Below are 14164 nucleotides of genomic sequence, written 5' to 3' on the forward strand. Positions count from 1 at the left end.
GGAGAAAGAACCAATAATGCAACTGCTGCGTGGGTAACTACACACGTTCATGGTCTGCAATTACCGAGCTAGCTGGATTTAAACCGCTTCTGCATTACACGACACAAAAACTTCACGCACAGAGCTCCTTCAGCAGAAAACCAGCAAGAACGGCACATTTTTGCAGCACTCTCTCCACAACAAACCAACGCAGTGACCTCAAGACCCCACGGCAACTCGCAGAGATGGCAATCACGCCTCGCTCAGTGTGACACCGCACGCCTCTCCTGCCGCTTCCCCCGGGGAGCTGAGGCCGTGCCGAGGCATCGCTGCCTGCCCCGCACCGCAGTCTGCTCCACCTCGTGCCCAGCCCCGCCAGACCCTATTAACAAGTCGGGGACAAACGGGTACAAACGGGTACACCCGACACAGGTGTGTTAAAAGTGAGCCCGTTCGACCCGAGGAGGCTGCCGCAGCGCCGAGCCCACCGCCGGCTGCGGTCCCTCGGAGGAGGCCGTGCGCAGGCCCTGCCCGGCAGCACCCCCGGGCCCGCCGCTGACCCAGCTCCGGTTAGAAATGGTAACTGAAGGGTTCAGATCATTAGAGTGAACAGGGCGCCTGCTCTTCTAGGGAGGTCGGGCTGCAGGAAGAACTTGTCTCTGGGTAAACTACACACACAAAAAAGCCACACATCTGGGAGAAGAAAGATTTCAAACAAAGTAAGAACAACAACTGGCAACACTAAACACAGCTTTTCTGACACCTCCTGGTAATTTTCACTCCCTCCTCCCCCCAGATACTTACTTAGTTACCACTTTGATGCAGAAATGCTTTTCTCCTCTTGTTTTGAAATAACAGGCAAAGGCATCTGTGCTCCCAACCCACAGCCACATAAGAGTCAGGCGACAACAAAAGGTTTGCTTTGCAGCCTGATGGGGGATTTTCGGATCGGTAACCTACGCAGGCCTAGAGGCACAGGTCCCTGGTTGCCCCGACAGGATAGTTCCTTTACCTTCATTTTAGGAAAAAAAGAAAAAAAAAGTAATAAGCAATTCAGAGAGCACAGAGGCTTAGCAGATCTGTACTTGACCCTACAGAAACAGGATCTGGGATTTTACAGGTGCCCCACCGGGCCCAGAGCTCCCCTACCCAAGGGGCAGCACCCGGTTGCGCAGCGCCCACAGCCCTGCCGCCCTAAGGACACCGGGCACGGGGCGCAGCAACGGTTCCTGGCCTCCTGGGGACGGGTCTGGGGGTCCCGTCCTCCAGAAGTCCCCGCTGCACAAGGCAGCAGGGTGCACGGAGAGCTGGGGCCTCGAGGAAGGGGCACAAAGTACAGGTTCCCATTGCACGCTAGGAAAGGCCCAGAGGAAATCAAGCTTTGCTCCCGTCCCTCTCTCCTGCAGAGTCAGTCCCACACCGTGCCCTCATCGCTCTTAAGGTCCCAGCTCCCCAAATAAATGATTGTGGGGGAAAGAATCTCAACCTTAAAAGTAATGCTTAGCCCTGAGGACCAGGCTGGACATCTCGCTCCCACAGGATCCGAAAACAGGATGCAAAAGGAGAATAACAACACAGCCTGACACAGCCTAATTCACGCCTCTGAAACAATTGGGGCCGAAACGGAAGGGGAGCCTGCAGGAGCGTCCCTCCGTCCCGAGCCTCCGCGCGGAGGCAGCCAGCGCAGAGCCCGCGGAGATGGCGCAGGGTGAGGGCCCGCGAGGCACCCGCACGCCTCGCGGCCTCTCTGCACACCGAGCAGCTCCAGAGCGCATCACCCGAGGTCTTGCTCACCGGATTATCACGGTGAGGCAAGAGGGATCTATATTCTGGTGCGCGTGTAGTCCTACGGCCTGCCAACACATTGTTTGAAATTAAAATGGAGATTATTTTAAGCACGTTACCCCAGGTTTTGCAACTTCTTGCCTGTTTCCATGGGGATGGGAGCCGTGCCGGCAGCTGCTGCAGGGCCCTTCAAACTCCTGCACATTTCTGGAGGACTACCAGGGAGAGAGCCAGGGCCAGCTCCCACACACCGCCCAGATGCTACGAGCCCTCCAGGCCCAGCGTATCCCTAAAGCTGAAGTGCTTCAGCTTCAGCAAAGGGAAGCCGGCCCCTCGGGAGCCGCACGAGGCCCACACAAAGCACCCCCGGCTGCCGCCGCGCCCCACGCAGGTTCCACGCGCCGGAGGCCTGGCTGCGTGCTGCACGTGGGGAGCTGCGAATGGCAGAGCGCCTGCCGGCGGGGCTACGTACCCTGGGCACGCAGACGAGCATCTCCGTGCTCCCCTCAGGAAGCGCGCACCACACCACATCTTTCCTTCTGCCTGCTCACCCCAAACCCCAGGTCAGGGCCGGCTCCCACCAGTACCCGAGCCAAAGCATTCCGAGCACAGACTGCTCTTTGCGAGGGAAAACCAAAACACTCACGGACACATCACCTACGGCAGCGAGCAGCCCTACGCCACGCACATCTCGGAGCCAGCCTGGTCGGCTGCAGGAGCTGTACAACTGGGACCTTGCGCCAAGAGCAACTTCATCGAGGAAGCGAGATTAAAGACAGGAGACTGGACGGTGCGTCACGTCGTCAGCACTTCGGCAGAGAGACAGACAAGGGATTGGCATACACTGACTGAGACAAAACACTAATCAGGACAAACACTAATTAGGCTGCCACATCACAACCCCGTAAATCTGCTGGGAACCCAATGCAGTGTCACCAACCAGGCAGAAAGCCCTTGGACCAGGCACCTCCTCAGAAGCGAGAGGAAGAACAGCTCAGCGGGTGGTGCCAGATGGCTTTCCATACTGCCGTTTACATTTACATAGGCTTTTTTAGTAAGCCACTTTGACTCAGGAGCAGCCGCGACCAAAATGCTCTCTGCAGATGTAACAGCACCCGCGGGCACACCACGCTGCGCTCCTCGCCCCTCACAGACCTATGGGCAGCGCTACAGCGCTACCTCCGAGTGCTCCTTGCATTGCCTCTCCCTCAGTTTTTGCCTCTTTCCCAGTCTGAGCACATCTGCTAAATGTTTTCTAAGTTGAAAGGATATAACATTCCTGTTGGTTTTACAGTGACACTTCGTTCCCCATTTGGAAAAGCAAACAAACAAAACATTTGTTTGGGCTTTTCCCAAAGTAGAAAATCTTAACTGCCCACATTCCCTGACCAGCTAACGAGCTTTCAGGAGGTTCTTATGGGAAGAAACCCTAAAAAGCCCTTACAGACAAGGACCAACGTTTCCTGATGCAGAGCAATACATGGCGATAATGACCTGAGCACGAACCTTAAATCCCCAAGCCTGCTACAATTGACTTCAGTTTACTGAGGCCACCTTAATGCCAGCACCCGATAGCTTTGAGAGTCTTCAACCTTGTAGGCTTTTTCCAGCTCTTTTACTTCTTTTTTCCTTACCTTTTTTTCCCTTTTGCCCTCATTAACCTTCTCTGTTCAGAATCAAGGCACAACCTACCTCGTCAAACGCTTGCTGTCAAAAAGGCATCACTGCCGAGCCTCTGGACAGACAGGCCAGTGCACACACCCCAACCGACGTCGTTTTAACAGCTTTTGCACATGCAAAGTTGTCAATGTAAAAGAAAGCACCTGAGCTGATATTCACGAAGGGGACAGGAACCATTCTCTGCACGTACCAATGCTTTCTGGAAGCAAACAACACGCAGGGACACTCCCCTATCAAAGTCAGCTTTCCACTTACTTGAACCCCGACTCCGAAACACTCAGAAACATTTTGAAGATTTTATCAGCCAACACGGAACAGCAAAACGCACATGTTGCAGCCAAGCAGCACGCCAAAAACAAGACTGTCAGCAAGAGGTGCCAAGGCCCTTCTTCCAGGACAGCTCAGACGAGCTGCGCTGGAAGCTGGCGGCAGCTGCACCGGCCCATACCTGGGCTCAGGGCTAGCAGAAGGCGGCCGGAGCGGGGCAAAACAGGGCGCAGCAGCCACAGCGGGATGGGAGGGGGGAGCAGGGTGGCCGTGTGAGGCTGTGACTCTCCGCGGTGCCGCACACCCCTCAGAAGCAGCGAGGGCTGACCACAGGTTACACCGACACCGCACTTGGAGGTGGTTTGATCCCCGCGAAAACACCGGGGTCTGTTCCGGTACGAACGGAGCACGATGCTGAAAAAGCTGGAGGGGGTCCGAGAGACACACACGACGGGCACAGGAAGTTTTCCTTCAGTCACAGCCTCAAAGTGCTCGGTGCCGCAACCCACCACGGAGCTCGCCAGACAGTTGCGGTCACGGCTGGCGCTGAGCAAGGCAGAAATACAGCAGCAGGCCCGTCGGTTTATCAAGGTCAGATCCAGCAGTGGGGAGCTGAAGTTGGGCAGCCCAGGCTGCAGAGAACGTGGTGCTGCCTTCTGTGTGAGGTTACCTGCAGACGGCCCCCCGGCACCGGGCCCTTAAGCTGAGGACAAACTCGTTACTGCCCAGCCCCCAAAACCCCACCGCGCCCCGGTTTGACCACGTCTACTTGGCCAAAAGCCTGGGTCGTGTAAGTCTTGAAACCCGTCCTAAGGACATCAGGCAACGTGACGCTGCGGGTTTGTTGCCTTAGAAATGTCGCATCTGTAGCTAGATTCCTCTGAGGGCAAGTTCTGGACCTTGCGTTCGTACACGTTAGAATAAATGTTAGCTTTCCGTTTACGTACGGCCTTTCATAACCAAAAGGGATTAACCACTGCATTTAGGCAGCCAGGCTCATCTTTCTGTACGCATCGTTGGGAGCCTATGGGTAAAATTTCACGTGCTAATCTATTTTTAATTTTTTATTATTTTACTTGAAATTGCCAGCACTAGTAATTCTCCAGCATGATGTCACACGCAAAGCGAAAGCATTAACTGGCTGCTTTATTTAAGGAAGTTATTGGAATGTCTTAAGGGATCTCCATAGCAACCCTGCTGTGCCAGTAAATAGGAGTTCGCCAGAACAACACCGACTGCTCCCAGCACACACCAACGAGCCGTGACAAAAAGGCAGGCAATATTGAGAAAGTAACGTCCCAGTAAGTCTCCGCTACTGCAAAAGCGCTGCTTAAAAACACCTTACTAGACGGCATCGGGATTTTGCCAGCGTCCATGCACCTGCAAAGGTCAGTGGCTCTATGCTGGCCATATACAGGCTCGGTTCAAAACGCAGCGCTTTCCGGATCAGGCAGCAAACCTCCAAGTTCAGGGCTTCCCCTCGGCGTGCTTGCCGGTCCCGTGCGCACCACATCCAAGACGAGAGGTTTTTCGCTGGGCACACACAGCCCGGGTGGAGCCCGCAGGACCGCCCGCACCCGGCAGCCCCACGGCACCGCCACGCCCGCTGCCGAAACGCACAGAGGGGTTTTCGAGGACTCTGCGGTGCTCCTCCCGAGGAGGGTTTTGTTTGGCGCTCCTCGGCTGGTTCGGCGGCGCTCACGGCTAGCTCCTCCGCGCTTTAGGAGCAGCACGGACACGCGAGGGTCGGTAACGCGCCGCGCGTCACCCTGCCGCTAACCAGCCGCGCTGGCGGCGTGGCCCAGCCGGGCGCGCAGCACCGGCTCGCCCAGCCCCGCCGCGACGCCGGGGGCACGGCACGGCCCCAGCTGCCAGCACCCGCCGGGGGCCGTGCCCACGCCAGCGGCCGCCGGGCGCGCCGCCTTCAGCTGCCCCCGGGGTAACGCGGCGGCGCCGGAGCACCGGGCGCTGGGGGCACGCAGGGGAGCGGGCTCCCCGCCACCGGCCTGGCGCCTCTCCCGGGGCCGCCGGCAGCCCGGCTCCGCCGCCCTGTAAGGGAGCGGCACGGCGCCCGGGGAGCCCGGCGCGGGGAGCCCCGCACGAGCCCCGCTCCGCCAGCACGGGACGGGGCGGGCGCCGCGCAGCGCCGGGCACTCCTCACAACTTGCGCGGCCGGCGGCACCCGGCCCGGAGGCGGCTGGCGCTCCGCCGGTGCCCCCGCGCGGCTCGGCACGGCTCGGCACGGCTCGGCTCGGCACGGCTCGGCTCGGCTCGCTGCCCCCCGCCCGGCCCCCGCGGGGCTCAACAGGCGCGCACTCACCGTCCTCCCTCTCGTCGAAGACGGGTCTCTTGGAGGACGAGGCGCTCGCTCCCATCCTCTTCTTCCACTTGCCCCAGTGAAACATCGGGGCGAGCCGCCTGGCATGCCCTAAGCGCCGCGCCCCGCCGGGCCGCCGGCTCCCGCGGCCGGGACGAGCCCCCGCCGCCCTCAGGCGCCCCGCGCCCCGCCGCCGCCCCCCCGCATGGCAGCGCCCGGCGCCGCCGCCGCCGCCTCCCGCGCCGCGCCCGCTGCTCCTGCCCGCGGCGGTGCCGCAGCGCGGCGGAGGCAGCGGCGGGGCCGGGCCGCGCGGCGCCGGGCGGAGCGGGGCCGGGGGGCGGGGGCGGCGGCGGGGCGGGCCGGGCCGGGCCGGGCAGGGCCGGGGCGCAGCGCCCCCGGCGGCGGCGGGAGGGCGGCGGCGCGGCCCGCGGGTGCGGCCGGGCGGGGACGCCCCGGTGCCGGCGGCCCGGCCCCGCTCCCCGCGCAGCCCCCGGCCGGCCCCGGCCCCGGCCCCGGCCCCGGCCCGGACAGCGCCAGCCGCGCGTCGCTGCCGCGGGGCCGTGCTGGGCTGAAGGCAGCCCCGTCGACTTTTCTTCAACTATAGCAGGAAGCCCAGGGCCCGATGTGAATTAGCGGGCAGCTGGGACAGTCGATGTCTGCCTCGCGTGCAGGCTGCCCCGAGCCTCAGACTGCAGGGATCCCTGGCACGGCGCCTCTGAAGATGTTGCGCGGGAAGTTGCGATACGGAGAAGAAGACCGGGCCTGGGGCCGGCAGTTTAGGGCTGCGATGATTCCCATCGCTTCCCACCCTACCGGGTAAACGCCACAGCCCCAGCGAGAAGCAGGAAAACCATCGGTGCCCGAGCGCACAGCTCACGGCCCGCAGCCACGCACCCGCCGCCCCGCAGCAGCCGCCTCTCCCTGCCCTGCGCTCCCCGGCCGGCCCCTGCCAGCGCCGCACAGCCTCGCGGACTCGCTCCGGGTCCTACAAGAGGCAGGCGCTCCGGGGCCGTGTTCCCCCAGAAGCGAGCCCTGAGGACCTCGCCCATGCTCAGTAACGCACGAGCACCCAGGAGGGCCGCGTGGCCCGCTCCCCGTACCGCACACCGTTTGCCAAGGCGCCCATACCGAAGCGTGCACCTGCTCCGTCCTGCTGCGCGAAGCCCCGCGCGCGAGGAGGGCGAGCTCTGACCCAGAGCCTCTTGCTGCGCTTCTGTTCCGAGCAGCGCTACGCGATGGAAGAGCCGCGCCTCCGCCTCACCAGCTCTGGAGATCTCCTGCCCTTCCGTCGGCGATACGGCTCAGCTGCTGCAGAGCTCCTCAGGAAAACACGCTCTTGTTTCTCGAGCTTTCACAGGCTTCGCAGGACACTGAGCCGTAACGCGCTCGTGATGCCATCTCTTCATGGGCTGCTGGACAGAAATGTCTCCCGGAACGTCCAATTACACGCACTGCTCAGAAATAACTCCTGATGGCCACAAACCACATCAGAAATGGCAAGGCGAGTGGCAGCTCTTCAGCCATTACATCGTATCTGTTACCCCAGCAGTACTTTCAGAATTTCGGAGATGCTGCTTTGCAACTCCTAATTTAAAATTTATGCTGTTTTCCTTTGCGGCATGCTTTGAAATGGATAGGTTAGTTAATGCGCTCTTTGTAGGAGATCCGCTAAGAGTTAGTCATTATTTGAAGAGCCTGGAAGTTGTAAGAGGATTACAACTGAAGGGTGTAATTTCAGAACAGTTTTCCAAAGGCAAGGAATAGTTCTTAAATTATATTTATTTGAGAAATCAGAAAGAATAGCTCTCAAATAAAAAGATGGAACACCTCAATACAAGATGGCAATTTTTGCTTTGTCTAGGGATCATTTTGTTTCTCAATATATTGCAAATGTCTGAGCCGTCAGCTTTCACTCCCGCTTTTCTCTTTCTGTCACATTCTGTAGGAAAAGTCTGAAGACTGCCATGCAATGGCTTCCGTCTGTCTGCCAGCCAGTCGTCACTTCTCTCTTTCTCCACTAAGGCTTGGACAATCGAATCCACAGCCTACAATCACAGACTTTTTCTGAGAAGTTTACAAGATTTACTACTGTAGGATAAAAGAGTGGTAAATACGGATCTGGTTGTTCACATTGTGGGGGAAAGCTTCATTCCACCAGATTTCTCAATTTCTTTACCTGAGAGACCAAAGAAGGTGCAGCAAGGTGGGTTTTTTTTTTTATTATTATTATTTTTGCTGCGTTAACAGTGTAGGAAGTAGTTTCCCCTTCTCAAGGGTAAGTCGAGCAGGAGAGAAACAAAAGGCCTGGTAAGGTTTGTTTCAGTGCTATTCAGAGCACAGGTGAATTAGTGCTACTCAAAGCTCTGTATAGGGATACAGGCTACTTAAAATCAGGTCCTCTTGCTGACTCCTGCTTTCTAGGAACCCAGCCAGCCATAGGCACGCATATATGTCCTAACAAACACTGTGAAACCCCAAGAAAATTACCATCTAGTCTTCATCCTCACAATGAGATCCGCCTGTTCTTGAGACCCATCCATTGCACAGCCAAGAAAATCAGGACGTTAGTGTTGTTTTTTAAAGGAACAAGCAGCAGACGTGTAACGCCACCCAGAATTATGGAGGTTTTTCTCTATTCACAGCCAAACAGCAGGCGCAGCACTGACTGCTGCCAGGAATTGGGTGCCGTGCTCACTGCTCAGCCAGAAGGGCCACTGGCTTCTCGTTGGGGCTCTGCCTGAAGCGGGTGCCCAGGTCCAAATCCTAAGCCCTGTTTCTAACTAAATGATAATATTGAAATTGTCAGGGAGAAAGTTACCTTGAACAGAAAACGGGGTGAGGTTTCTTATGACTTGAACCAGGCAGCTCTGCTCAGGTCTATGTTCATTGGAACTTTGCCCTCTGCTTTGGTTTGGGAGAGGATATTCTTCTTCTAAATACCCAGCCTGGTATTTGGAGACAGCTGGGCCATGCTGGCATCATTTGAACTGTGTCCATTAAAGATCATAAAACAGGTAAGAGAAAAAGAGTTTCGAAAAGTTCCTCCAGACTTCGTGACATGGCAGAGAATCTGGGCCACTAGCAACGGCATTTGGCTGTGGCTGGTAATGTTTTATCTAAGATAATCGCTCATCACGTCCCAGTTTCAAAAACTGCATTTTTGCTTCTGATCTTAAATCGTAGCTCAGGACATCTGAATGATGAAACGGAGGCTGTGTTGGAGGGGAAATGAGAGACATACGAACGCTGACTTTGGAGAATTCATGGAAGGAAAATACCAATTGCCGACAGTGACAGGGCGTTTGTTACGCAGTCTCTGAGTCGTGTAGTGGTGGTCCTGCCTTTGAGCAACGCTGCCACAGCTGCTCACCTCAATGGGAAAAGTGAGATTCATATTTAGTTTGCAAATATTTAGCATAAATGGTGTTACATAATGCTTTCCATTTTCAGTATTTTAACACCACTGAAAATAAATTCTAATTTATTTAGAACTCCAAGTCTCCTTGTACTCCTGAATAATTCAGACAGCGCTCTATTGTTGTCTCCTCCTCTGTACCAAAAGAAATGGAGGGAAGGATCAAATGTTCACTGTCTCGGATCAGTTTCCCTATTCATGAACCAGAGAATGCTGGATCATGATTGCCTGTGCACAGTTATTTACGATGGAGCAAAATTAGTTCCACAAAAGCCAAATGTAGTCCTTCTGCTTCCTCTCAGACAACAGTATTAGCTCTTACCTGCAGAGCAAGCGTGTTGGAGGTTCAAACACCCAGCTCTTCATTATTTCTGCAGCAGAATCATATTCATTTTCTATTTGTAAAACCCGAGAACAGGGCTCCCTTTCTGTTCTGTGGGCACGTGTCTAATACCACTATTCAACACCAGCGTAGTAAAACACAGGGAAAGACGTTCGTCCCCTCAGTCAACAACTGCACTTCAAAACAGGAGTATCAACAGATTGCCAACCACAGCGCCACGATTACACTAATCTTATGAAAATGTGTATTCAGTAATGGATACTAATCCTACAGGGGAAAATGGTAAAACACACAAACTGCTCCGTAGTGGTCCAATATAGGGAAGGGAAACAGAGAGAGAAGTCTGCCTTCTAGGTATCCTGGTCTCCAGGGAAACAGAAATTCGCTTCGTTTCTGAAATGAGGAACTTTAATAAAAAGCTAACTTCTACCATCATTTATTCCACAAGACATCTTTGAACATAATTCTAACTATACCTCTAAGGGGAAAAATGTGCAGCCTGGGTGACCAAAGGGGTTATTAGGAACAGACTGTTCTTGAAATCACAAAGAATGTTTTGAAATTACTCCTTTCTTATTTTTTCCTCTTCCTCTTTTCTATTCGTTTTGTGTTTTATATTTTACTCAGAGACAGTTAGGCATTTAACTAGCGAAAGTTTTGAGGACACTCTGTGCATGTCTGTTTGTCCTTGGAACCCATTAACATACCACGGATCTGATGATTTTCTTAAATTAGAGAAAAAAGGAGCTGGGACTTCCCCAGGCTCCGTTCTTCCTGGAGAAAGCAGGAGAGAAACCTTAAGCAGCCCAGAACTGCTGTAGCCAGCAATGTTCAGCAGCGTGTACGAAGCGCGCCCAGCCCACTTGAAGGTTGCTAGCTAATGCCAGATATTCGAGAGGGGACGGTGCAAGGCCTGCGAAGTAGACAGATGATCCACACTCCAGGCTGTGTGCCATCCTGTTCAGTTACCGTGGAAATTTGACTCAAGCCAGCAGCATATCCGTATGTATTGCGCTTCAAGGCACGCGATGGTGTGAAATCAGCTGATCAGAGCCTATGTGGCTACTGACTAGACTAGACGTAAGATGCTGCTTAATAGTCCTACTGCAGCCTTAGAAAGAGGAGGGTTGTATGACGGTGCTTTACCAGGATGTAAGGAGAGGCTTGCAAAAGGAAAGCAACTGCTCTGGAAGAGTTTGTCTTCTCAAATTTGTGTTAACTTCTGCATATTCCTTTTTTTTTCTCACGGACTTCAAGAGGTTAGAATATTCTTGCACTTCACCAGCCATGAAGCCATTCCTACTTCGTGGAGTTCCATCTGCTGAGCCAAACTCATCAGGTTTTCATACATTCAGTACCACCTATGTTGTGTCTCGTCAAAAGCTCACAGATGTGCAACAGGAAAAGCCTACATGCATTCGTTTAGCTGGGAGATGTGATACCTGTTCTGCTCTAGGCCAGGCCGAACAAATCCCTTATGAAATTCCAGGGTTATACTTTCAGTCAAAGGATTTGTATCAGGAATTACATCATCCAATTATTCTCAAACACATGAGCTCTGTAAGCGAATGAGTATCCTCTGAGGTGACTGATTGTTCTCATTTCCAAGCACTGTGAGCCGCATATTTTATATTGTGCCAAAATTAGCATGAGGCAAACTGAAGATAATATTTTATTTTTTGTTTCTTAATCTCACACCTCAATTAGCTGCATGGATCCTGCGGTTTACCTCTCTGTGTTATTCTCTACTGGTAGCTCTAAGTTACAATTCCCTTTCTGCCTTTTTGCTAGATGCATGGAGCAGTGATTGTTTCCTTCTTTCATCAGTTCAAATGAGGATCAACTTCCCTGATATCAGTGAATTTATCCTGAATAAAATCAGTGTAAATAAAAATAGAAATGCCTGAAGTATCATTAGATTCTTTACGGTTATCTGTTCTCAGTGAGCTGATGAACATTTCAAAACATTAACGCGACCAATTTTCATAAAACTGAAAAGGAGGCAAATATTATAAGACGCTAATTTAGGCATAGAAACAAGGGGCCAATATACCCTGACATTACATTCCTATTAAAAGCCCCTACTGATTATAGTGGCTAGAACTGCAACGTGTTTAAGATGATGAATGGACTATTACTATGATTCTGAACATTCACAGGGCTTCCTCACCAAGAAGAAAGCCTACAGAGAAAAAAGCTATGTTTATTTTGAAAAGATCCCCTGAAAGAACACGTAATTCTTTCAATAAACATTACACAGAGGGGAAACTTCATACATTTTCTTATCATTAGCATTTCTGTAAATAGTACCAATTCTGGTTTTAAAGATGCTAACAGTAATCACCGACCCAGCTGTTTCAAAGTCCTTTAAAGTCACTCCAGTTAACTAATAATGTTCTCCTATTAGGATCACCTGCAGTGGCCTGCATTAAGCGGGAGCAGGCACCGCCAGCGGTGATGCAGCCTTAAAACTAAGACCTCGTCCAGACTGGTAGAAAAAGGGTTACACGTTTCATTGCCAGTGCAGGTCTCCTGCTGGTTCCACAGGTGCAAGCTGTAGTGCAGATGGATTACATGCATTTTACCAGCAGGTGTTCAAACCCTACAGAGTGATAAAAGTGTCTGCCTTCCTCCCAACTAAACTTCTTCCCTTGAGCTGGTGAGGTAGCTGCATGCTAATTCAATTGCTTATTTTGTTTTCATCTTTTACAGCCTGAAATGGGTGTTGTGTTTAGTTTTCTGTATAGCATAATGGCTTCTCTCGCCTAACTCTGCTCTCTCCTGTGAGAGAGGGAGGAATTTATTTCTGGAACTGTCTGAACAATTCAGCCCTTCAAATTTTTAATGACTTCTATCTTCTTTTTTTTCCCTTCTTTGTTTCCTTTCATTTATGTGTCTGTTCCCTTTCTGCTTATCCATTTAAGTTAATCAATGTTTTTCTAAGAAATCAAGAACACATCTTAATATTCTAATAAGATGCTCTTAGAAATCATTCATCTCTTTTCATTTACTGGAATATTAGGAAATTATAAAAGCAATGACTTCATTGAAATGAAAATGAATTCAATGAAAACAAAGCTTCCTCTTAGACTTATTTGAAGTCAAATGCAAGTGAAACTTAAGTAATGTAGGTGCCTACCAATCTGAACAAATAGCTGAGCAGGGGGAATGCTTTTCTCTGAAGCTGTATTGTCACTTCTATATTGAACTCTGAAAAATAATGCTGGGGGGCAGTATCCTTAAAATCCCTAATCAGACAGTTAATCTGCATGAGGACTTATCTGGCACCATTTATTCTGAGAGCTATGGCACAGTGGAGAAGTCTTATTACATATAACATGTTACGTATGATCTACACATAGAATAGCATTAAAGGGTTGTGGTTACCTCAGTTCTACTTCACGGTGCCCCAGGGAGGCTCTACTACATGTGCAGAGGGGCCTGCTCAGGTTCATAGGAGACAGCTAGCAACTCTGCTTTGATGCCAGGGCTACGCAGTGATGCACGGGGGCAGCTCCCTCTGTTCCAGGTGTACTGATGCACTTGAAGTGCAGTATCTTTGTAGGTCAGCACTAGGGAGGAAGGAGGGCTGTGATTCAGAGTCCACCCAAGAATATCTGACTCTGAGCCTTCTCCATGAAGACTCAACAGCTTAGGTCCTGACAAGAGAACAGTGCCAAAGCCTGGTCTTCCCAGAGACCAGCATCCTCAGAAGGAGAGAGAGCTTGTGATTCCATCAAATGAAACGTGTAACACTTCCCTTCTTGCCCAGCAAAACAGCGGGAATATAAAAGTAAAGGCTAGCACAATTTTGGAGATGACCTGACATTCATTTTGGTCTGTTGCAAATTATGTTAATCTCTCTGCAGCTGAAGGATTAAAAACCACACCCCAACAGCTACGGGAAATTCTCTGAATGTCCCAGCAGGTTCTCTGTTTGTCAGAAGACTGCTTTTCTAGATAGAAGAGTAGGTCTATAGCTAACCCACTCAAGCTCTTTGTTTTCACTGTTCTTCCCTGTTCTGACATCGCTTCCCTGTGAAGTGCAATCATTAGGATGACTGTTCCAGACGCAGACCTGACCCAGTATGCTGGGTCAAGATCCCCTCAAGGCTGGATGAGGCTGTTATGACAGCCTGCCCTTGAGATATTTCTATTCGCAGAGCAATTGCATGATTTTTTGTACATTCAATTTGTGTTTGGATTTTGTTTCTAGGAGAGAGCTCCTAATACAAAAAAAAAAGCTGAAACATCCTTAGTTATACCTCAAGGTCAGAAAAAAAAGCATACAGTTTGTTGCTTGTTTGCCGTCTCACATGCAAACTTTGTTGTTGTTGTTTAAGTTTTAGTCATGAGACAACTGAATTTGAAGAAGGAG

The 14164-nt window shown here is 52.1% G+C and overlaps 1 protein-coding gene and 1 long non-coding RNA gene across 4 annotated transcripts in view; one reads left to right on the forward strand and one right to left on the reverse strand.

Annotated features, from left to right (window-relative positions):
• Positions 1-6193, reverse strand: part of STK32C (serine/threonine kinase 32C) — an 87993-nt gene extending 81800 nt beyond the window's left edge. For all 3 annotated transcript variants that reach the window (XM_040563789.1, XM_040563790.1, XM_040563788.1), the window contains exon 1: positions 6032-6193. In XM_040563789.1, coding sequence (XP_040419723.1) covers positions 6032-6136 — 105 coding nt within the window. In that variant the 5' untranslated portion in view covers positions 6137-6193. The remainder of the gene's footprint in view (positions 1-6031) is intronic.
• LOC121073133 lies at positions 4132-9239 on the forward strand. Its single transcript, XR_005821520.1, has 3 exons — positions 4132-5012; positions 6633-9017; positions 9150-9239. It is a non-coding gene; the product is annotated as an uncharacterized LOC121073133 (long non-coding RNA).
• The last annotated feature ends 4925 nt before the right edge of the window (positions 9240-14164 follow it).

The sequence above is a fragment of the Cygnus olor genome, chromosome 7 (genome assembly GCF_009769625.2).
Source record: "Cygnus olor isolate bCygOlo1 chromosome 7, bCygOlo1.pri.v2, whole genome shotgun sequence".
NCBI lineage: Eukaryota > Metazoa > Chordata > Aves > Anseriformes > Anatidae > Cygnus > Cygnus olor.